Source organism: Myxine glutinosa, chromosome 5, assembly GCF_964187855.1.
Source record: "Myxine glutinosa chromosome 5, kmMyxGlut1.1, whole genome shotgun sequence".
NCBI lineage: Eukaryota > Metazoa > Chordata > Myxini > Myxiniformes > Myxinidae > Myxine > Myxine glutinosa.
In genome coordinates this window covers 25,424,360-25,449,327 of record NC_136265.1, presented here as the reverse complement: position 1 = coordinate 25,449,327, position 24,968 = coordinate 25,424,360, and the positions used below count along the sequence as shown (strand labels likewise).

The 24,968-nt window shown below is 46.6% G+C and overlaps 1 protein-coding gene across 1 annotated transcript in view; it reads right to left on the bottom strand.

The window, feature by feature from the left end:
• LOC137428694 (uncharacterized) overlaps positions 1-24,968 on the bottom strand; it is a 111,113-nt gene that overhangs the window by 36,201 nt on the left and 49,944 nt on the right. The window contains exons 7-10 of the mRNA XM_078777260.1: positions 24,948-24,968; positions 8,058-8,114; positions 2,623-2,679; positions 788-895 (exon numbers count right to left, since the gene is read on the bottom strand). The exon at positions 24,948-24,968 is cut by the window's right edge and continues 170 nt beyond it. Of these exons, the coding sequence (XP_078633386.1) occupies positions 788-895; positions 2,623-2,679; positions 8,058-8,114; positions 24,948-24,968 (243 nt within the window). The remainder of the gene's footprint in view (positions 1-787; positions 896-2,622; positions 2,680-8,057; positions 8,115-24,947) is intronic.

Below are 24,968 nucleotides of genomic sequence, written 5' to 3'. Positions count from 1 at the left end.
ATTTTGGGTATTCGGGTTGTTTTGAGTCTTCGGGGTCTTTTGAGTATTGAAGGTGCTTTGGGTCTTTGGGGTTTTTAAGAGTATTTTGGGTCTTTAGGGGGTCTTGGTGGCCTTGAGGGTCTTGGGGGATGTAAAAGGTCATTAAGGGTCTGAGGGGTGGGTCTAAGGGATCTCAAAAGTTTAAAGGGTCAAAAGGTATATTCCAACAGTACGTAATTAAGAGTTCATGGACTTTTTGGGTGTTATTTTAATTTGAAGAAGAAGAAGACCTTTTGGTCACAAATATACAAACATAACCATATACGTTTGCTCTATTTTAATAAGTTGAAGAAAAGGATCATCGAGTGGGCGGTCGGAATTTTTGTTGAAAGCACGGAGAAAGGTGGTGCTGTAGGTGTATGGGAGGGAGTGTTGGTGGGCCAATAATTTTGAATAATCTTTTTTTTTTCTGGGGATTTTTTTTTTTTAGAATTTTTAGAATTTTAGAATTTTTTTGTTTTGGAATTTTGAATAAGCATGACAGAGTTTTGAAAATTAATTTTCAAAAAGAAGCAGCACAACCTGTGGGGTCCTGATTGAGAAATAAAGTGAAGGATTTTAAAACGTTTTAAAGTGCTTTTAAAGGAAGAAGTGTTTACATTCAAAGGAGATTCAGTTTGGAGATATTGAGAAAGGTGGGTAGGGGAGGTGGGGGGGCGGGGGGGGGGAAATGGAGTACAGGAAGCACAGGCAGCAGGAAATTCATTTGTAAAATCATTCTGTATGTCACAAGTTTCTCGAAGCTCACCATCTGCAAAGATGGAATTTTCACCCAGCTCTTCCTTCACATGGTCGTTGATTGAAGTTGGAGTCGAGTTTCCGTGAAGACATTGTTCTTCCACTGGACCAGTTTCACCTGCACAAAATCCAATGTTAGGCCAGTCCAACACATTGGTTTTTGAATAAATCTCACATTCAGTGGTTATCTGTGATTATTTTAATTTGGTTTCTGTACAGGAAAGTCAATCCATCGATGCTGCGTGAAACTATTTAAGATTGAGATACACCGTAAGGTGTGCAATGTGCATATACTCCTCATCTTCGTTATAGTGCATGTATCATGGGATTACAGGGAAGTATTTTTCAATACAATACATCCTGCTTGAATTTACAGACTTTGCAAAGACTTTCTGCCTGCTAAAGTCCCATTCAGTTCAATTCAACATATCAAAAAACTACGAGTCAAATTGAGAAAAGTGAAAAAGATCAAAAACTCCGACCAGATATAACCTTCATAACGGATCTAGACAATATGCGATAATGGTATAACGCTATTTTGCAGAGCTGGACTTGGTTGACAAATTATCAGACGAATAATGTCAAGAGGTTGAAGAAATTGTAAAATAAGAGGCCAAAAACATCCCAAAAGCAAGAAGAAAGAAGAAAGCTCAATGGCTTTCCGAAGAGGCAATATATATTGCAGACAGAAGAAGAGAGATGAAAACCAAAGGTGGATCAAGAGAGGACATTAAGCGGCTAAATGCCGACTTCTATAGACAAGCTAGGAAAGACAAAGAGTATATAAAAGTGGCATGTAACGAGATAGAAAGTGAAAACAGAGCAGGAAAATGAAAATATCTTTTTTTAAAGATCAGAGAGATAGCAGGACAGTTTAGGTCTATGATTGGGGTCCTTAAGAGTAGAGCAGGAAAATATCTGACAGAAGAAACACAGATGAAAGAAAGATGGAAGGACCATACTGAAACTCAATACAAATGAAACAGCAATACGATGGCAACTTTGAAGAAAGAGAATACGAGAAAGAACCAATAGTGATAGAATGTGCGGTACGTAGAGCCCTGAAATAAACAAAATAGTAGATTTGATTGACATGCTTTGTTGACGTCATCATACAGAAGGGTGTTGTTCCAAGATGGACTCCTTTGAGATGAGAACAAAGACCTCAAACAGCATCGACAATAAACATCTCTACAAGTGGGGGGCACGAGAGAGTCATTCCGTGTCCATGCTGCTCACCGAATGAAGTCCGAAGTACAATTCAATATCACTCAAAAATTCAATATTGTTCCTCAACAATTCAATATCGTTCCTCAACAATTCAATATCGTTCGTCAACAATTCAATATCTCTCCTCAACAATTCAATATCACTACTCAACAATTCAATATCACTCCTCAACAATTCAATATCACTCCTCAACAATTCAATATCACTCCTCAACAATTCAATATCACTCCTCAACAATTCAATATCACTCCTCAACAATTCAATATCACTCCTCAACAATTCAATATCACTCCTCAACAATTCAATATCACTCCTCAACAATTCAATATGACTCCTCAACAATTCAATATGACTCCTCAACAATTCAATATGACTCCTCAACAATTCAATATGACTCCTCAACAATTTAATATCACTCCTCAACAATTCAATATCACTCCTCAACAATTCAATATTTTTAGGTGTAATATAATATTGTCGACAAATATCGTGGAAGAATCAATTGGAAGACAAAGCAAGAAATAAAGCAACATGGCGTCGACATGCTGAAGCTTTCGTCTAGCAGTGGACTAAATATAGCTGATGATGATGATAATATTGCAGTTCCAGACTTGCCTTGTGAAGAACAATCATCAATATGTTCCAGTTTCACCTCCAGCTGGCCGTAAACATCTGTAACAACATAAACTATAGCGTTATTAAAGTAAAAGACAGTCACAAACACCAAGGTTCTGTAATCGATTGATGTTCAACCAGCAAACTGGCATCATACTACAAGAATGACCACACTGTGGTCATAACCTGAGACTCAAAATATACATTTTACACCTCCTCTGTCCACAACTCCCTCATCCTTGCTGTTGAGGTTATTATACAATTCATCTGAGGGTCTTCATGGTTTGGTTCAATATCAATTACAAGTCTGACGGACAGCTGGGTCTGGTTTCACTCCCCCTTAGATATTATGTAACACTTGAAGACATCACCCTCCACACACACTCCTCCTTCCAATCAACACTACACCCAAACAACGCCAAAGGAAATCTGACGCAAGAAACCCGGGAAAGTGTGCAGTTAGTAGAGGCCTACAGGCCTGCTTTCTTCGGCCCACCAGAAAACCAAGATGGGGCAATATTATTTTGTCTGGGTGACATGGTGGGTGGAGTCAAGTGACAAATCATGGTGAGGTCTGGCAGCTGTCCGACCGACCAACATTTAAAAAGAATCGACTGCCAACAAGAACCACCATCACAACAACAACAACAACAACAACAATAATAATAATCACCACAAAGAGCGCTTGTAGTTCTGCGACACGTTACAGGGGGAAAAAAACGCAATTTGGTGTCTGTCTGTCGGTCTTGTCTGACTGATATATTCGGTCGTTACTTATCCAATCTCAACCAAACCTGCCATGGGGATCAAGCGTCACACAATCACATGGAGGTTGGAGCGACTTAATTTGCCCCTCTCTCCAAGAAGGTTTCTGCCTTGGGAAAAATGTGTTAAGGTGTATAAATAGCTTATCGTGGCATTTGATGGGGCACACATAGTAAGGTAAAATTATTGTAACCACAAACTATTCATTCAATTCCATCCAACGTACGATTACCTTTTTAAACAGTCGCTGCTGTTGTTTAACGCTAGATTGAAAAATATTTGGAGGAAACCTGACGTCCTCGAGGCATTCTATGCTTATCATGTCCCCCACAGATTAATGCACCCAAAATATAACTTCATTATTTCCACTTGTCCCCTTTTTACTCAACTCAACATCTTGCCTTACCAAACATTACAGTCATGTATAACACACCATTTGTTCCATATTGAATCACAAATAAGTGATAACCATGCACTAAACATAATACACGGCCTATCAATTGTAAAGTGGTTCGTATGCAGCACGTGGCTGCTTGACTGCATCGTTTTCTGGGGGTGCAGCTGTGCCGCTGATGCAATGCCCCCATTACCAGTCAGCTGGTACTCATTTTGCCGACATCGAAAGGATGACAGGCTGGGTCAACCCAACTGGTGTTAATTCTTTTTTTCTTTTTTTTTTGTATACTGAATCGAGGCTCGTGAAAGAGCTAACATTTATTTCACAAACAAGTCAACCAGACAAACAAAATATACAAAAAGAGGGAGCGGAAGACAAGATGGGGAGAGAAGGGGAAGCACACAACCACAACATTTGAGAGCAGGGAGAAGTGTGGGAGGGAGAGGCTTTGGGGGCAGGAGGCGTGGGAAGGGGAGGGGGGGGGGGGGGGGAGAGGTATAAAACACAAGGGGACCGAAATTAGCGGGGGTAGAAAAGATCAAGGTTTTGGATGGGGGAGGATAAGAGATGGTGGTGAACAGCTGTTTTAAAGACCTGGAGTGTGGAGTGGGATTGAAGAGAGTGAGGGAGTTTGTTCCAGAGGTGGGAGAAAAGAGGAATGAAGGAGTGAAGGTGAGCAGAAAGTCTTGATTTTGGCAGTTTAACCATAAGAGGGTTGCAGGCAGATCTTGTGCGACCTGCAGGAATATTTGGGGGACAGAGCCCAGAGAGGGCTGGGGGGGCAAGGCCAGAGAGGAGTCGGTAAAAGACGGAAAGACCACCAACCTGCCTGCGGTGAGTGAGTGAAAGGCCCTTGGAGTTAGCTTCATCGCGGGAGATTCCAATGATTCTGAACGGTTTGGTTTCAACAGCGTGAAGACGGGCTAGGTGTGAGGCAGCGGCACCAGACCAGAGGGGAGAGCAGTATTCCATAGAGCTGCGGATGAAAGCCTTGTATGTGGTGAGGAGCTCAGGTGTGCCAAGGAAGGACTTCGCACGATGGAGGATGCCCAGTCGGTGACTGGCTTTGGAGGCCAGATTTGAAATGTGGTTTTCCCAGGAAAGATCATGGCAAATAGTGAGACCCAAAAGCTTGAGTGACAGAACTTCTTGGAGAGGATTATTCAGAAAGTGGATGGGAGGGTTTTCCAGTCGGTCTTTTCGGAGAGACATCGTAAGAGTGTGAGATTTGTCAGGATTGAAAGACATGTTCCACTTGTTTGCCCAGTCTGTGATTTTGTCCAGGTCTGCAGAGAGCGAGGAGGCTGCAGACTGCCGATCTGAGGGATGAGGAATGGAGCGACAGAGAGTATAGTCATCAGCAAAGAGATAGAGAGGATTTTGAAGAGAGTCAGAGAGATCATTGATGAAGACCAGAAAAAGCACAGGGCCCAGAACACTGCCTTTTTTTGTATATTGAATCGAGGCTCGTGAAAGAGCTAACATTTATTTCACAAACAAATCAACCAGACAAACAAAGTATACAAAAAGAGGGAGCGGAAGACAAGATGGGGAGAGTGTGAGGGATTGGAGAGGAGTGTGAGGGATTGGAGAGGAGTGTGAGGGGTTGCAGAGGAGTGTGAGGAGGTATTGGAGAGGAGTGTGAGGAGGTATTGGAGAGGAGTGTGGGGAGGTATTGGAGAGGAGTGTGAGGAGGTATTGGAGAGGAGTGTGAGGAGGTATTGGAGAGGAGTGTGAGGAGGTATTGGAGAGGATTGTGAGGAGGTATTGGAGAGGAGTGTGAGGAGGTATTGGAGAGGCATGTGAGGAGGTATTGGAGAGGAGTGTGAGGAGGTATTGGAGAGGAGTGTGAGGAGGTATTGGAGAGGAGTGTGAGGAGGTATTGGAGAGGAATGTGAGGAGTGGGATTGGAGAGGAGTGTGAGGAGGAGTGGGATCAACATTTGAGAGCAGGGAGAAGTGTGGGAGCGAGAGGGCTTGGGGGCAGGAGGCGTGGGAAGGGGAGGGGGGGGGGGTGGGGGGGGGGGAGGCCTGAACCTTGGGGAACTTGGGGAACTCCAGCCTGAACAGGAAGAGGAGATGAGAGAAACCCATTCAGGGCCACATGTTGACTATGACTAGAGAGGAAGTCCGTCAGCCATGCGTGGAGATTTCCATTGATACCAAAGGAGGAGAGTTTCGTGAGCAGAGCGGGGTGCCAGACCTTATCGAAGGCACGTGATATGTCAAGGGAGACAGCTCTAATTTATTGTTTGGCATTGAGGACCTCCATCCATTGTTGAGAAAGCAGAAGCAGCATGTCCAGAGTAGAGTGACCTGGTCTGAAACCAAATTGATGATCAGAGATCAAGCCATTGGAGAAGAGGAAAGATTTCATATCTGAAGCAATGATGGATTCCATGACTTTGCTGATAATTGGGAGAAGGCTGATTGGTCTGTAGTTGCTAGGATCTGTTTTTGCACATTTTTTGTGCAAAGCGTTGATGTTGGCTGATTTCCAAGCAGATGGCAGATGACCTTGAGCAAAAGAGAGGGTGAAGAATTGGCAGAACAGGGGCTCAAACTCAGGACCCTAAGATCTCAAGCCAGCCACCTTTCCCGTTAAGCCAGCATTTCCAAACCTGGGGGAAATTTCCCCCTGGGGGGAAATTTTAGGATTCCAAGGGGGAAATACAATATTAGCATTCATGTAATATTGTACTCTAGTGAATAAATCTCAAATCTTTAATTATTTTGTTCTTCGAATTTTTACTTAACATAAACATTTATAACATCGTCGGTAAATAAAAATTTATATACAATAAAAAATTTTAATAAAATTTATATGTGTGAGTGTGTATGTGTCTCTGTGTGTGTGTAGGTTTGTATGTATGTGTAGGAGTGTGTGGGTGTGTGGGTGTTGCTATATTTTTATGTTATTTATTATGTTATTTATGTTATTAAGCGAATAAATTTTGTATTTTGGCTACTTTTTTCCTTGTTCATATATATATATATGTGTATATATATAATTATATATATATAAATATATATATATCTATATATATATATATATATATATGGGGGTAAGCACGGTGGGGGGAAATCCGGGCGGTTGAACTGGTTGAAGGGGGAAACGACAGAAAAACGGTTGGGAACCACTGCGTTAAGCCAACACCAGGCTCACTTGTGAAGTGATCACTTATCAAAAAAAAAAGAAGAAAAAAAAGCTTATTCTTGGGGATAAAAAGCTAATTTGAATGGAGATTGATTTGGAGTCATTTATTCAATTTCAAATTGGTGGTTGGCACTTTCCAGGGGGTGACATGGACCGTTAAGATCCCATGATCAGCACTATTATGACCAAACTGATAGCAGCCGTAATATTGCACCATTCCTCGTTTCAAGGATATTTTGGCCTGAACTGTGAATATTTTGCACTCCCAGTCTAATTTTCAACCATGACGTGTCGTGTTCTGCTCCATATGCTGAATACATGACTACGAGTTGACTTGGGAAGGCCCAATATAACCAGAAACGTTGTGAACCCAGTCCAGCAAATCACATTCAAAGTTGAAGGAGGTGAAGAGGATCTTTCCTTCTTGGTATCTCGATTGCAAAAGGGTTTAACTACTGCACAGGTATAATCAGGTGAAGGTGGCTTGACTGCTGTGCAGTAACTACTTTGAATTGTGAGTAAAATATGCACACAAGTAGATTGAGAGGGATCATTGCATGTCGGGGTTTACTTTCCTAACATGCTTGAAATTTAGTGGAAAGCAAGGGCACGGCACAGCAAAGGAAACAGGGACAAACTAGAACGGTAATCCGTAGAGCGCATACATACCTCCGCCAGGCCCAACAGTTTGCGTTTTGCATCCACTGATGGGCCAGATCTGGATTCGGACATAAAACAAAATCTAATTGGCTTGTTCTTCTCGCAAAACCAACTCATCCATCAAGATTTGTCATAATCCGTCCACAACCTTTTGAAATATCATGCTATATAGTTTGTGGACTCTCAATGGTGAATAATCACTTTTTAAAAATTCTCAGATCTGGATCCAGATCTTCATCAGAATCTCATAATTTCGTCCTTGTCACATACCAATCCTCTCTAACCAATTTCGTCAAAATCCGTCGACAACTTTTTGAGATATCCTGTTCACAGACAGACAACAAGCAGACAAACAGGGGTGAAAAGATAATATATTTTGAAATAAATAAATAAATAAATAAAATTAAATTAATGAATTAAAAATCACCCCCATCATTACATTTAGCTGGATTCTTACCTTGTGAGGGAGACTCATTTGTAAGTCCAGGTTCCACCTTCACCACCACAATATGATCTGCAGGGAAACGAAACTCGCTTCAAACAAGGCACAAAGTATTATCGCACGCACACACTCACAATGAAGTGTTTATAACCCAAATTTGCTCTTGGAAGGAGCAATCATTCATCCATGTTTACTTTTGGATGCTGTAATAATGTCCTTTACTTAAACTGCAACTGCTCTCTTCATATTGTCTGGTACAAACATTGGAAATCATTGCAAGTGCGTCTGACAGGGTCGGCCATCATCGCAAGTGTTCTTTGGTAAAATCTCAGGTAAAGAAACAACGTCTGGATGCTTCATAAAAACTCGAAATTTCAGTTAATCTCTGTTAAACATGGTCCCAAATTGTCAAGAAACAGTCAAAACTTCTTAATGAAGACTTACTTGAACTGAATGTAGTGTATTTGAACATGAAGAATTCTGGAACTTGAAAATGAAATTACCTTTCATCCTGCTGATTTTACGTGCGACCCAATTCCTTCGCTTGTCACTGGATCTGGTCGAAATCTCTTCTTCACAATTTTTCCATTTTCGTATGGTCAAGTTAGCTTCCCCAGTCTCCACTCTGGACTTCAGTTCTTCTCTCTCATCTTCTTGTGCTCGTTTCATTCACTCAGTCATAATTTTGTCTTCTTCTTCCTCTCCCAATAAAGTGCAGAGACTTCCAATGAGTACTGAACCTTGCAATCTGTGCAGAGCAGCCTTCATGTTCAACTCGTATGACACGCGATATTACTCAACACCTCGTCCCTTGTCTTGCTACAGCCCATAACATTCTAAAGAGGTCGAAATCTTCTGAGGTTGAGGTGAGTCCCGTAGCCCTTCCTCCCCAACCCCACCCCCCCCCCCCCCAACCCTCCAAGGACATACGCTGACCTGATGGGATTCCATTTCTGATGGATGACAACCCCCACATTGCTTGTGTCAAAAATATTGTCCAAAAAAAAAAAAGGCAAAAATACGGCCAATACATAAAAATCATTTTTACGGCACAGCCCGTAGGACAATGCCATCTAAAACAGAGTTTGTCTGTCTGTATGTGCCCACAACGTACACCAATCAGAACTGAGGATCTGGTCACATGACAGGGGAATGTGTTTAGTAACCATTACAGTTTTACATACACATTAGTTACATATTTTACAAAAAGGAAATATAATAACCCTCCATGGAACGTTTTCTCATTCCAGCGGGTGTCGTAAGGTAGGTAGAAGGTTTCAGAAATTCCTCAATATATTTATGATTTTGGGTCCCAGTAGGTGGCATAAGATAGGTAGGAGGTTTCAGAAATTCCTCAATATATTTATGATTTTGGGTCCCAGTAGGTGTCGTAAGGTAGTAGAAGGTTTCAGAAATTCCTCAATATATTTATGATTTTGGGTCTCAGCAGGTGTTGTAAGATAGGGAGGAGGTTTCAGAAATTCATCAATATATTTATGATTTTGGGTCCCAGTAGGTGTCGTAAGGTAGGTAGGAGGTTTCAGAAATTCCTCAATATATATATGATTTTGGGTCCCAGTAGGTGTCGTAAGGTAGTAGAAGGTTTCAGAAATTCCTCAATATATTTATGATTTTGGGTCTCAGCAGGTGTCATAAGATAGGTAGAAGGTTTCAGAAATTCCTCAGTATATATATGATTTTGGGTCCCAGTAGGTGGCATAAGATAGGTAGGAGGTTTCAGAAATTCCTCAATATATTTATGATTTTGGGTCCCAGTAGGTGTCGTAAGGTAGTAGAAGGTTTCAGAAATTCCTCAGTATATATATGATTTTGGGTCCCAGTAGGTGCATAAGATAGGTAGGAGGTTTCAGAAATTCCTCAGTATATATATGATTTTGGGTCCCAGTAGGTGTCGTAAGATAGGTAGGAGGTTTCAGAAATTCCTCAATATATTTATGATTTTGGGTCCCAATAGGTGGCATAAGATAGGTAGGAGGTTTCAGAAATTCCTCAATATATTTATGATTTTGGGTCCCAGTAGGTGTCGTAAGGTAGTAGAAGGTTTCAGAAATTCCTCAATATATTGTTACTGATCGCGGTTTAGGATGTTGTTTGCCGAGCGAAGGCTCCGCGACCGAACAGTTGTTCCCCGACTCACCCGATTCACCCAGAACTTTGGCCGTATCGCACCGCAGCTGCCCAATCTAGAAAAGACTAAAACGACGAAATGCAAAGAGGAAAAGGAATAAGACGAGAAGACGGACAGAAGAGTAATTGGATTTATTATACACACAAGCAAAAAGAAAGCAGTCACGTTTATTTACAACACATAAGACGCAGGTGACACAGTGCAAATACTAGCTTATACAGACTTAATTAAATACCCAGGGACAAGACACACAGAACAAACTCACGTACACAAGAAGGGTGGAAAGGCAGGAGGTGGATGGCTGGAGGGAGAGGAAGGTCCAAGGGGGTCCTGCAGCACGATCGGCGCGTTTAGCAGCCGCCGTTCCTTCGCGGCCCTGCTCAAAACCGCCGTCCAGGCCCCAAGCGGCTGTTGGGTGTTGTTGCTGCTGTGGCCGCCGCTTGCTTTGCCAGGACTCGTCTGACTCGTCTGGTCCAAACCCTCAACTCAACAACACTCTTGCACGTCTCCCTGTCCAACCACTCTTTCTCTCTTGGTCCAACCACTCTTTCTCTTTCTTGGTCCAACCACTCTTTCTCTCTCTTGGTCCACTCACTCCTCACCACCGACCTTCCCACGCTTCTTGCGCGCGCGCCTTTATATCGCCTCCGGCGATCAAGCCGCCGGCCTTCAGGACACGCCCATCGGTGTGCTCACCTCGGCCCTGGTTGGTCACGCGACCCTCTGGCTCTGCCCTTGATGACGACGGGCGGGCACGCCCCTCTTCCCCGGCCCGAGCACATGTTCAATGGTGGTTTTGGAGGGGATGTAATTGGCAATCGAGGCTTGGCAATGACGAAAGGGGATGTGAAAGGAAATGGAGATTTTGGGGAGGGGAATGAAAGGGGATCTATTCTCTTTCACTGGTGCAATGGAGTACTTCAATTAATGGGAGACACAGCCTTACCCTAAAACACAGAATAAGATATAACTATCGAACAGGGGTATTCTATTATTGGCTGACGTGTATGCTTGTGGACTAATTATGGGATGCCCTTTCACCTTTACACAGCTCCTGAGGCAGGGGGCGCAGAATAAACAATAATAATAATAATAAAGCACACAATCAAAAAAATACAGTCCTCATATCCGCAACACTGCACCCTCCTCCTCTTAGGCACGTCCCGGGCCTACAACTTTTATTTAGTGTGACACGTAGGTGTAGTTCCCTCTACTTTTAACCTGACCCTGAGTGCGACAGTTTTAAAACATAAATAAATGTGTCCCGCTGCTCCATTGCACCCTGCCTAACAGACTTACGCCCACAGTTAACCGAATTGCGGAATGGTCTTCAAACTACACACTGACGGTGGGGAGCATTATTTACAATGACGCTATTTTTATTTACAAGACTAACCCAGGACCTGTGATTGTTCTTTCTGGGGGGGAGACAGTCTGCTCTGCATCAATGCACCATGAACGCACCCAAAAACGCACCAATACACACCCAAGCACCAATCGGTGCAGTCACCATTGTTCATCAATGTTCAACAATAAAAAATAAATCAACAACCCCTAACCCTGCAGGTGATCTCTTGCTCTTCGGCTCCCTCTGCTGGTTATTATTATTTGTTCTTCCAGATGTTGTCATTCTTTCATTTTCTTACTGGCGGCCTATTTGAACTGAAAAATGCACCCAATGTGTCCTTTTTATTTGATTTTATTTATGGCCCACAGGGCCGACTAGTGTGGTTCACCTGTGGGGCATCGGTGCCCTGTGGCCAAGGTCCGCCAGCAAGATTTCGGGCCCTCATGGCCGGTTCCAGCAGAGGGGCCATGCCCCAACCCATGGGGTCCATAAGTGGTGCTCGGCCACAGACATGTGGTCCATAATGTGGTGCATCGATGCAGACAGCTGGTTCTGGGAATTCCGGGCGCACAATGGAGGACTCACGCACGCTCCCCTCGGCACCCAATGGCGCACAGGTCATGTGGGAGACAAAAGAGACAATTGAGCGAGGGGTAAGGTCACAAGGGTACACATCAATAAGGCAATGCAAGGCGAAATGCGCACGGAGGGCGAAGTGAGAAAGCTCGTCCCTACCGTACGTCACCCCCCTGTCACCTACACTACCCTTGCCCTTACCCCATATTTACAAAATCTACCCATTTACAAATTCGTCACTACTGTCACGTCTTCCCCATATTTCCTCTATACCAAATTCGTCACCACAATCCCTCTATCCAAAATTTGCCATCACCCAATTCGTCATCAATCCTCATAAGGAGGAAGAGATGGAACATCAAAGCACAATGTCACACCCACGTCATGATGCGTCTCACAATCCAAACATTTGCACAGTAAAAAATAATCAAAACATGGCATGGTGTGGAGTACCTGTCACCTCAGGTGAGTGGATGCAGATGGTGCGAGGAGACTTCATCCTAACTACTTTCTAAATGACATTGACACACTTTACACTACCCGGGGTCTTTCCCCGCCAATCCATTGGCCAACTTACACTATGGGTTCTAAAAACCAATTCCCATTGACCAAACTGTGGTGCTTCTCAATTTGGGGTCTCACTCCCCCGATTCATCTCCCGGTGCCCTTGCACAATTTCTGGGCTGTGACGTGTAGCTCTCCCAGCAGGTCTACCCACCTGCACACCTCCACCACTGTAGTTGCCACCCGAGCTTACCTAGCTCCTCACCCTAACCTAACTAACTGGGGAAGACCCCTCCTGGTTCTGTCACCCCCTTGGTGCCCTCTGGCACTGGGCTACCCGGGTCCGTCCTCCGGATCCTCGGGCCCCATCCACCACAACTACCGGCTCCCAGAGCCCACCTGCGGCCTCACCTGGCCGACATCCTCACAGTGGTGGAGTGCCCAAACCAACTACACACACTAACAGGCTACACGCCCAGCCATTTCCACAACACTAATGCACCCATCCAAAGACCATTCTTTCACCCGCACCACAGATGCCAATATTCAACCACAATTTACCTATACCCTCTACCTAACACTTACACTACCCGCCCCGGGTATCCGTGATGGGGGTCCACTCTTCCCCCATTCACACCTTCGCACCATCCACTCCACTCCATAGTTTCCACCATACTCACTCCATGACCATCCATCCCAATACTCCATTTATTCCACACTACCATTTATTCCACACAGCCACATACACCTGTTGTTGCACACCTGTTCAATCACACCTGTTCAATCTTCAAACACACGGCATCATCTCAGCTAACTACTCCCCTCTGAAACTTGCGCTTCCCTGTCGCCCCTTTAAACTATTGCGCTCCCACGTCATTATCATCCACACTAATCTACCTGCGTCCCCACTACAGGTATCATTGTCACTAACTAACCTTAACGTTACCTAATGTCATCTTCGCTAGATCCCTACACACAATATCCTAACCCACCCGGGCAAGTTTTCACTGCCATACACCCCATAAACCTAGTGCTCCTTTGCCCCCCTCTGTGAGGGATGACAGAGTTGCCATCCCATCACATCGGGGAGGTCCCACTATCAATTTTGCTCACCAAATTTCAACCAATCAAAAACTGTCCAATTACTGCCAATTTTATTCACTTTTCTAAATTTCGTATTAAATCACTATCACTATCACTATCACCATCATCACAGTCCGCTATATCCTAGCCTCGGTGCGTCATGACATCATTAAACTCGGCTTCGCAAAGCCGAGCAATGAATTCGGGTGGTTTGGTCGCCTGCAGGTTGAATCCGTCCGGCTTTCGGTTCAAGGGAGGTGGTTTGGTTGGGCCGAGATTCCACGCACCATCTCGGCGCGGCACCTTGCGGTCCCGGGCCCGATGGCTCAATCTCCCCCGGTCGGAACCCCGTCCCCACGAGGGGGCACCGTTCCGCTTCCTCCCACTCGCCCTTGAACCGGACCGGTCGCCTCGCCCGACAAAGCCCGGACTCGACCGTGCGGGGCGGGGCCAAGCCCGAATCGGCAACGACGCTTCGAAGAGAAGCGACGCAGCATCGACCCGCGCCGGGCCTCGCACCCAACAAAGCACCCCGCGCCCCGAGTGCTCGCATCGGCTATCCGTCGCCCTAACCGCTAACCCGGTTACCGTCGATGCTTCACCTGCATGCTCACACGCATACGCTACCCCTTTCACCCTCACAAAACCCGGCATTCCAACGCCGTCCGTACAATCCACCAACGCTCTCCCTGTTACACACCACACCTCTCGCGCACTCTCTTGCGCACACTTTGGTCCACACCTCTCCTCCGTTACGTCCTCCGTAACACTCACCATGGGCGTGCACTCTTGCATCCACCCACTAACGCGCTCACATGGGCTCTCCCACACCCGCGCTACCACTAACTCAGGTGTGCTTCCTCGCACACCCTCGACCATTCCAAGCGTGCATTCTCGCACCCGCTCCACCACCAACTCACTCCTCGTGTCACACTCCGTACACCCCGACGTGCATTCTCGCTCGCACTCGGTTTCACTCCCACACTTTATAACACACCCACTCGCCGACGCACACTTTTTCCTCCCACGCGTGCCATTTCCACTCACACGGGACCCTTCACCAACGCCCGGATGCTTCCTCGATCCCAAGCGCGCGAAAATTCTTTTGTCGCCAAACATCCTCTTACAAAATCTCCCCGCACAATACACAGCACGTCTCACCTTCGGGGTTCTTCTTCCTCCCTGCACCAAAACCTGCAAACTTCCATTCGGGTTAAGCACAGCATCGTGATGTGAGCAGGGACTTTGTACATATTCCATTTCTGCCTGCAATTCCCGGGCTACCTCCGTCATCTCTTCAATTTTAATTCCCAGCACTGCTTTTTCTTTATTCACCTCGACGACCGTTGGCTTTAATAAAACACCCTCCTCTACCTCAGCGGTCGCCGGCTTTTCCAAACCCCGTGTCGCGATTTCTACCCCCGTCATTGTACCCGTGTTTTTCTCAACTTCGTTCAACCGGCGCTTCTCGACCCGCGTTACCTCCTCGTGCACCCCTGGGACCCTTTCGCCCAACTTGCGGTCTCTGTCCCTCTGCTCCCTTTCGGCCCTCATTCCGTTCGTTGTTGCTTTAATTTGGTTTCCCAATTCTTTCGTTATTCGCTCACTATCAGCCCTCATTCTGTTTTCCATTCGTTCCATAATGTCGTTTTCTTTCTGCATTTCCACCATGAATTGGGCCATGAAGGCTTGCATTTGGGCCACCGTTGGTAGTACAAAGGGTGCGGCCGCAGCTGCCACAACCTCGTGCGCAAGAGCGCCATTTTGTGCGTCTGATACCCCCTCAACCACACCTTCTTTACTCTCCTCCACCATTTTCTCCACATACATTTCCCCGAGGTCCTGGGTCGATTCTACCCCGTCTATCTCTAGCTCACCCACCGGCATCCGATCGCCTTGACCAGCCATGGCGCGATTTCAAAATTCGGGTTTTATTTCTTTAAAACACAATTTTGCAGCAGCTCGTAATTTTGAGCGTGTTAAGCGCGCTTCGGGCCTCGTATCCCACTCCTCGACACCAATTGTTACTGATCGCGGTTTAGGATGTTGTTTGCCGAGCGAAGGCTCCGCGACCGAACAGTTGTTCCCCGACTCACCCGATTCACCCAGAACTTTGACCGTATCGCACCGCAGCTGCCCAATCTGGAAAAGACTAAAACGACGAAATGCAAAGAGGAAAAGGAATAAGACGAGAAGACGGACAGAAGAGTAATTGGATTTATTATACACACAAGCAAAAAGAAAGCAGTCACGTTTAATTACAACACATAAGACGCAGGTGACACAGTGCAAATACTAGCTTATACAGACTTAATTAAATACCCAGGGACAAGACACACAGAACAAACTCACGTACACAAGAAGGGTGGAAAGGCAGGAGGTGGATGGCTGGAGGGAGAGGAAGGTCCAAGGGGGTCCTGCAGCACGATCGGCGCGTTTAGCAGCCGCCGTTCCTTCGCGGCCCTGCTCAAAACCGCCGTCCAGGCCCCAAGCGGCTGTTGGGTGTTGTTGCTGCTGTGGCCGCCGCTTGCTTTGCCAGGACTCGTCTGACTCGTCTGGTCCAAACCCTCAACTCAACAACACTCTTGCACGTCTCCCTGTCCAACCACTCTTTCTCTCTTGGTCCAACCACTCTTTCTCTTTCTTGGTCCAACCACTCTTTCTCTCTCTTGGTCCACTCACTCCTCACCACCGACCTTCCCACGCTTCTTGCGCGCGCGCCTTTATATCGCCTCCGGCGATCAAGCCGCCGGCCTTCAGGACACGCCCATCGGTGTGCTCACCTCGGCCCTGGTTGGTCACGCGACCCTCTGGCTCTGCCCTTGATGACGACGGGCGGGCACGCCCCTCTTCCCCGGCCCGAGCACATGTTCAATGGTGGTTTTGGAGGGGATGTAATTGGCAATCGAGGCTTGGCAATGACGAAAGGGGATGTGAAAGGAAATGGAGATTTTGGGGAGGGGAATGAAAGGGGATCTATTCTCTTTCACTGGTGCAATGGAGTACTTCAATTAATGGGAGACACAGCCTTACCCTAAAACACAGAATAAGATATAACTATCGAACAGGGGTATTCTATTATTGGCTGACGTGTATGCTTGTGGACTAATTATGGGATGCCCTTTCACCTTTACACAGCTCCTGAGGCAGGGGGCGCAGAATAAACAAGAATAATAATAATAATAAAGCACACAATCAAAAAAATACAGTCCTCATATCCGCAACACTGCACCCTCCTCCTCTTAGGCACGTCCCGGGCCTACAACTTTTATTTAGTGTGACACGTAGGTGTAGTTCCCTCTACTTTTAACCTGACCCTGAGTGCGACAGTTTTAAAACATAAATAAATGTGTCCCGCTGCTCCATTGCACCCTGCCTAACAGACTTACGCCCACAGTTAACCGAATTGCGGAATGGTCTTCAAACTACACACTGACGGTGGGGAGCATTATTTACAATGACGCTATTTTTATTTACAAGACTAACCCAGGACCTGTGATTGTTCTTTCTGGGGGGGAGACAGTCTGCTCTGCATCAATGCACCATGAACGCACCCAAAAACGCACCAATACACACCCAAGCACCAATCGGTGCAGTCACCATTGTTCATCAATGTTCAACAATAAAAAATAAATCAACAACCCCTAACCCTGCAGGTGATCTCTTGCTCTTCGGCTCCCTCTGCTGGTTATTATTATTTGTTCTTCCAGATGTTGTCATTCTTTCATTTTCTTACTGGCGGCCTATTTGAACTGAAAAATGCACCCAATGTGTCCTTTTTATTTGATTTTATTTATGGCCCACAGGGCCGACTAGTGTGGTTCACCTGTGGGGCATCGGTGCCCTGTGGCCAAGGTCCGCCAGCAAGATTTCGGGCCCTCATGGCCGGTTCCAGCAGAGGGGCCATGCCCCAACCCATGGGGTCCATAAGTGGTGCTCGGCCACAGACATGTGGTCCATAATGTGGTGCATCGATGCAGACAGCTGGTTCTGGGAATTCCGGGCGCACAATGGAGGACTCACGCACGCTCCCCTCGGCACCCAATGGCGCACAGGTCATGTGGGAGACAAAAGAGACAATTGAGCGAGGGGTAAGGTCACAAGGGTACACATCAATAAGGCAATGCAAGGCGAAATGCGCACGGAGGGCGAAGTGAGAAAGCTCGTCCCTACCGTACGTCACCCCCCTGTCACCTACACTACCCTTGCCCTTACCCCATATTTACAAAATCTACCCATTTACAAATTCGTCACTACTGTCACGTCTTCCCCATATTTCCTCTATACCAAATTCGTCACCACAATCCCTCTATCCAAAATTTGCCATCACCCAATTCGTCATCAATCCTCATAAGGAGGAAGAGATGGAACATCAAAGCACAATGTCACACCCACGTCATGATGCGTCTCACAATCCAAACATTTGCACAGTAAAAAATAATCAAAACATGGCATGGTGTGGAGTACCTGTCACCTCAGGTGAGTGGATGCAGATGGTGCGAGGAGACTTCATCCTAACTACTTTCTAAATGACATTGACACACTTTACACTACCCGGGGTCTTTCCCCGCCAATCCATTGGCCAACTTACACTATGGGTTCTAAAAACCAATTCCCATTGACCAAACTGTGGTGCTTCTCAATTTGGGGTCTCACTCCCCCGATTCATCTCCCGGTGCCCTTGCACAATTTCTGGGCTGTGACGTGTAGCTCTCCCAGCAGGTCTACCCACCTGCACACCTCCACCACTGTAGTTGCCACCCGAGCTTACCTAGCTCCTCACCCTAACCTAACTAACTGGGGAAGACCCCTCCTGGTTCTGTCACCCCCTTGGTGCCCTCTGGCACTGGGCTACCCGGGTCCGTCCTCCGGATCCTCGGGCCCCATCCACCACAACTACCGGCTCCCAGAGCCCACCTGCGGCCTCACCTGGCCGACATCCTCACAGTGGTGGAGTGCCCAAACCAACTACACACACTAACAGGCTACACGCCCAGCCATTTCCACAACACTAATGCACCCATCCAAAGACCATTCTTTCACCCGCACCACAGATGCCAATATTCAACCACAATTTACCTATACCCTCTACCTAACACTTACACTACCCGCCCCGGGTATCCGTGATGGGGGTCCACTCTTCCCCCATTCACACCTTCGCACCATCCACTCCACTCCATAGTTTCCACCATACTCACTCCATGACCATCCATCCCAATACTCCATTTATTCCACACTACCATTTATTCCACACAGCCACATACACCTGTTGTTGCACACCTGTTCAATCACACCTGTTCAATCTTCAAACACACGGCATCATCTCAGCTAACTACTCCCCTCTGAAACTTGCGCTTCCCTGTCGCCCCTTTAAACTATTGCGCTCCCACGTCATTATCATCCACACTAATCTACCTGCGTCCCCACTACAGGTATCATTGTCACTAACTAACCTTAACGTTACCTAATGTCATCTTCGCTAGATCCCTACACACAATATCCTAACCCACCCGGGCAAGTTTTCACTGCCATACACCCCATAAACCTAGTGCTCCTTTGCCCCCCTCTGTGAGGGATGACAGAGTTGCCATCCCATCACATCGGGGAGGTCCCACTATCAATTTTGCTCACCAAATTTCAACCAATCAAAAACTGTCCAATTACTGCCAATTTTATTCACTTTTCTAAATTTCGTATTAAATCACTATCACTATCACTATCACCATCATCACAGTCCGCTATATCCTAGCCTCGGTGCGTCATGACATCATTAAACTCGGCTTCGCAAAGCCGAGCAATGAATTCGGGTGGTTTGGTCGCCTGCAGGTTGAATCCGTCCGGCTTTCGGTTCAAGGGAGGTGGTTTGGTTGGGCCGAGATTCCACGCACCATCTCGGCGCGGCACCTTGCGGTCCCGGGCCCGATGGCTCAATCTCCCCCGGTCGGAACCCCGTCCCCACGAGGGGGCACCGTTCCGCTTCCTCCCACTCGCCCTTGAACCGGACCGGTCGCCTCGCCCGACAAAGCCCGGACTCGACCGTGCGGGGCGGGGCCAAGCCCGAATCGGCAACGACGCTTCGAAGAGAAGCGACGCAGCATCGACCCGCGCCGGGCCTCGCACCCAACAAAGCACCCCGCGCCCCGAGTGCTCGCATCGGCTATCCGTCGCCCTAACCGCTAACCCGGTTACCGTCGATGCTTCACCTGCATGCTCACACGCATACGCTACCCCTTTCACCCTCACAAAACCCGGCATTCCAACGCCGTCCGTACAATCCACCAACGCTCTCCCTGTTACACACCACACCTCTCGCGCACTCTCTTGCGCACACTTTGGTCCACACCTCTCCTCCGTTACGTCCTCCGTAACACTCACCATGGGCGTGCACTCTTGCATCCACCCACTAACGCGCTCACATGGGCTCTCCCACACCCGCGCTACCACTAACTCAGGTGTGCTTCCTCGCACACCCTCGACCATTCCAAGCGTGCATTCTCGCACCCGCTCCACCACCAACTCACTCCTCGTGTCACACTCCGTACACCCCGACGTGCATTCTCGCTCGCACTCGGTTTCACTCCCACACTTTATAACACACCCACTCGCCGACGCACACTTTTTCCTCCCACGCGTGCCATTTCCACTCACACGGGACCCTTCACCAACGCCCGGATGCTTCCTCGATCCCAAGCGCGCGAAAATTCTTTTGTCACCAAACATCCTCTTACAAAATCTCCCCGCACAATACACAGCACGTCTCACCTTCGGGGTTCTTCTTCCTCCCTGCACCAAAACCTGCAAACTTCCATTCGGGTTAAGCACAGCATCGTGATGTGAGCAGGGACTTTGTACATATTCCATTTCTGCCTGCAATTCCCGGGCTACCTCCGTCATCTCTTCAATTTTAATTCCCAGCACTGCTTTTTCTTTATTCACCTCGACGACCGTTGGCTTTAATAAAACACCCTCCTCTACCTCAGCGGTCGCCGGCTTTTCCAAACCCCGTGTCGCGATTTCTACCCCCGTCATTGTACCCGTGTTTTTCTCAACTTCGTTCAACCGGCGCTTCTCGACCCGCGTTACCTCCTCGTGCACCCCTGGGACCCTTTCGCCCAACTTGCGGTCTCTGTCCCTCTGCTCCCTTTCGGCCCTCATTCCGTTCGTTGTTGCTTTAATTTGGTTTCCCAATTCTTTCGTTATTCGCTCACTATCAGCCCTCATTCTGTTTTCCATTCGTTCCATAATGTCGTTTTCTTTCTGCATTTCCACCATGAATTGGGCCATGAAGGCTTGCATTTGGGCCACCGTTGATAGTACAAAGGGTGCGGCCGCAGCTGCCACAACCTCGTGCGCAAGAGCGCCATTTTGTGCGTCTGATACCCCCTCAACCACACCTTCTTTACTCTCCTCCACCATTTTCTCCACATACATTTCCCCGAGGTCCTGGGTCGATTCTACCCCGTCTATCTCTAGCTCACCCACCGGCATCCGATCGCCTTGACCAGCCATGGCGCGATTTCAAAATTCGGGTTTTATTTCTTTAAAACACAATTTTGCAGCAGCTCGTAATTTTGAGCGTGTTAAGCGCGCTTCGGGCCTCGTATCCCACTCCTCGACACCAATTGTTACTGATCGCGGTTTAGGATGTTGTTTGCCGAGCGAAGGCTCCGCGACCGAACAGTTGTTCCCCGACTCACCCGATTCACCCAGAACTTTGGCCGTATCGCACCGCAGCTGCCCAATCTGGAAAAGACTAAAACGACGAAATGCAAAGAGGAAAAGGAATAAGACGAGAAGACGGACAGAAGAGTAATTGGATTTATTATACACACAAGCAAAAAGAAAGCAGTCACGTTTAATTACAACACATAAGACGCAGGTGACACAGTGCAAATACTAGCTTATACAGACTTAATTAAATACCCAGGGACAAGACACACAGAACAAACTCACGTACACAAGAAGGGTGGAAAGGCAGGAGGTGGATGGCTGGAGGGAGAGGAAGGTCCAAGGGGGTCCTGCAGCACGATCGGCGCGTTTAGCAGCCGCCGTTCCTTCGTGGCCCTGCTCAAAACCGCCGTCCAGGCCCCAAGCGGCTGTTGGGTGTTGTTGCTGCTGTGGCCGCCGCTTGCTTTGCCAGGACTCGTCTGACTCATCTGGTCCAAACCCTCAACTCAACAACACTCTTGCACGTCTCCCTGTCCAACCACTCTTTCTCTCTTGGTCCAACCACTCTTTCTCTTTCTTGGTCCAACCACTCTTTCTCTCTCTTGGTCCACTCACTCCTCACCACCGACCTTCCCACGCTTCTTGCGCGCGCGCCTTTATATCGCCTCTGGCGATCAAGCCGCCGGCCTTCAGGACACGCCCATCGGTGTGCTCACCTCGGCCCTGGTTGGTCACGCGACCCTCTGGCTCCGCCCTTGATGACGACGGGCGGGCACGCCCCTCTTCCCCGGCCCGAGCACATGTTCAATGGTGGTTTTGGAGGGGATGTAATTGGCAATCGAGGCTTGGCAATGACGAAAGGGGATGTGAAAGGAAATGCAGATTTTGGGGAGGGGAATGAAAGGGGATCTATTCTCTTTCACTGGTGCAATGGAGTACTTCAATTAATGGGAGACACAGCCTTACCCTAAAACACAGAATAAGATATAACTATCGAACAGGGGTATTCTATTATTGGCTGACGTGTATGCTTGTGGACTAATTATGGGATGCCCTTTCACCTTTACACAGCTCCAGAGGCAGGTGGCGCAGAATAAACAATAATAATAATAATAAAGCACACAATCAAAAAAATACAGTCCTCATATCCGCAACAATATTTATGATTTTGGGTCCCAGTAGGTGTCGTAAGGTAGTAGAAGGTTTCAGAAATTCCTCAATATATTTATGATTTTGGGTCTCAGCAGGTGTTGTAAGGTAGGTAGGAGGTTTCAGAAATTCCTCAATACATTTATGATTTTGAAATGCGATTAACATGGACATTGCTCCTGAATCTGGAAATGAACGGATAGCGATGGTTCGCTGCTTTGATAATATCTCAATACAATCGTGATATGACATTATATTTTGATATATTAACACTCTCGTATTAATTTGTGATTGGAATGATGAATGACGCTGTTTAAAATGAAAATATAGAGAAACTGCTGTCAATGCCTGACGTTCGACTGAAGGTGGCACCGGAATGTTGAACTTATTGGTTCATCGTTTGCCATTTGTCGTTTTTATACCCATCATTCACGAACCGGCTGTCCATGCCAGAAGTCAACGAAATTTAATACTTACATTATTTGCTATCCTCACCCAGGTCATACTATCCTCTCGGCAGGAGACAGAGTTTTGCAATCACTTTTGTGTGTATCTGTCTGTCTGGTGTTGGGCTAGCGGCTAGGGTGCCAGCTTAGGATCCAAGGATCCTGGGTTCGAATCCCGGTCGATCGCTGAATTAACGCCAGGGGGGTTGACTCAGCCTGTCATCCTTCCGAGGTCGGCTAATTGAGTACCAGTTCACTGGTAATTCCCTGTTTGTCGTTAAAGGCGGCAAAAAGGGTTGGCGTCAGGAAGGGCATCCAGCCGTAAAACATTGCTTCAAAAAGGAGACCAAAAAACAACAACAACCACGGTCCCCGAAAAGGCCAACCCCCGCTTTGCGGGGAAAAATGGCCTCTAAACGGTGGTTTTTGGTTTTTTGTGTCTGTCTGGGCCGCAACTTTTTTCTACCATTTGAGGTTTTGTCATAAAAAAAATACCCAAAGCTTTATTATGAGAATATAGAGAAGACAGATGAATAATTTGGTCAAAGGGTCAACATCACAAAATCTTCAATTTTCATCCGATTGACCTGAAATTTTAAGAATTTGCATATCGGGTCACTGAATTGGTTCACCAAATAAAAGCTGGAAACCGATTGCTTTTTCTTTTTTAAGGTCAGAGGTCAAATATGCATATATTGATATTTTGTCATTCATATCAGTCAGTGACCGAATATGACTTAATTCGTGTGTAACCTGTGTTCTGTCAAGAAGGTCAAAATGTCAAGGTCACAAAATCATCAATATCCATCTGATTGACTTGAAAGTTGGGCAGGATTTGTATATTGGGCCACTGAAGCTTATTACCTGGTGGATGGAGGTTATGTTTTCACCCATGTCTGTCCGTTTGTCTATCTGGTTGTGAACAAAATATCTCAAAACGTTGTGGACGGAGTTGGACGAAATTTGGTAGAGATGTAGCGGATGTGACAAGGATGGAATGATTCGATTTTGGTGAAAATCCGGATTCGGATTCTAGAATTTTTAAAGTGATTCTTCACCATTGGGAGATAGGGCCAAAAACGATACATAGCAGGATATCTCAAAAAGTTGTGGACGGATTTGGACGACACTTGGTGGAGAGGTTGCGTGTCTGACAAGGACAAATAGATTCGATTTCGGTGAAGTTCTGAATATGGATTCGGATATGAGAATTATTTAATTTTCCGATTCTTCACCATTGGCAGATCGGGCCAAAAACGATACATAGCAGGATATCTCAAAAAGTTGTGGACGGATTTGGACGACACTTGGTGGAGAGGTTGCGTGTCTGACAAGGAAGAATCGATTCAATTTTGGTGAAGATCTGAATATGGATTCGGATATGAGAATTATTTAATTTTCCGATTCTTCACCATTGGGAGATAGGGCCAAAAACGATACAGAGCAGGATATCTCAAAAAGTTGTGGATGGATTTGGACAAAACTTGGTGGACCGTTTGGGTGTGTGACAAGGAAGAATCGATTCAATTTTGGTGAAGATCCAGATCCAGCTAGTAGAATTTTAAAAGTGATTCTTCACCATTGAGTGATATGGCCAACCAGGCGGAGGTATTCTCTCTCCTGAGTGCAGCTCTAGTTATTTTTGATTAAAAGGTCATGGTCGCCTAAAAAAAAAAAATTGGATTTTTTTTGCCTCCACCACCGAAGATGGACGGACGTTATGTTTTCACCACGGTGTGTCTGTGAACAGGATATCTCAAGAAGTTGCAGATTGATTCGGATGAAAATTTTAAAAGTGCATTTTTCACCATTGAGTGATAGGGGACCAAAACGATCAGACGGGGACAGCCTTTGCATTTTCAGACACCCGACACATACACGTGGGGGCTCTTTTTTTCAATTTTGAATTATTTCGTGCGTACGTAATAAATAGATCTCTCCTGAATGAATAAATCGTTTACATCGACGAGGAAACCCCATACCTGGTCCCTGGTCCGTGACGT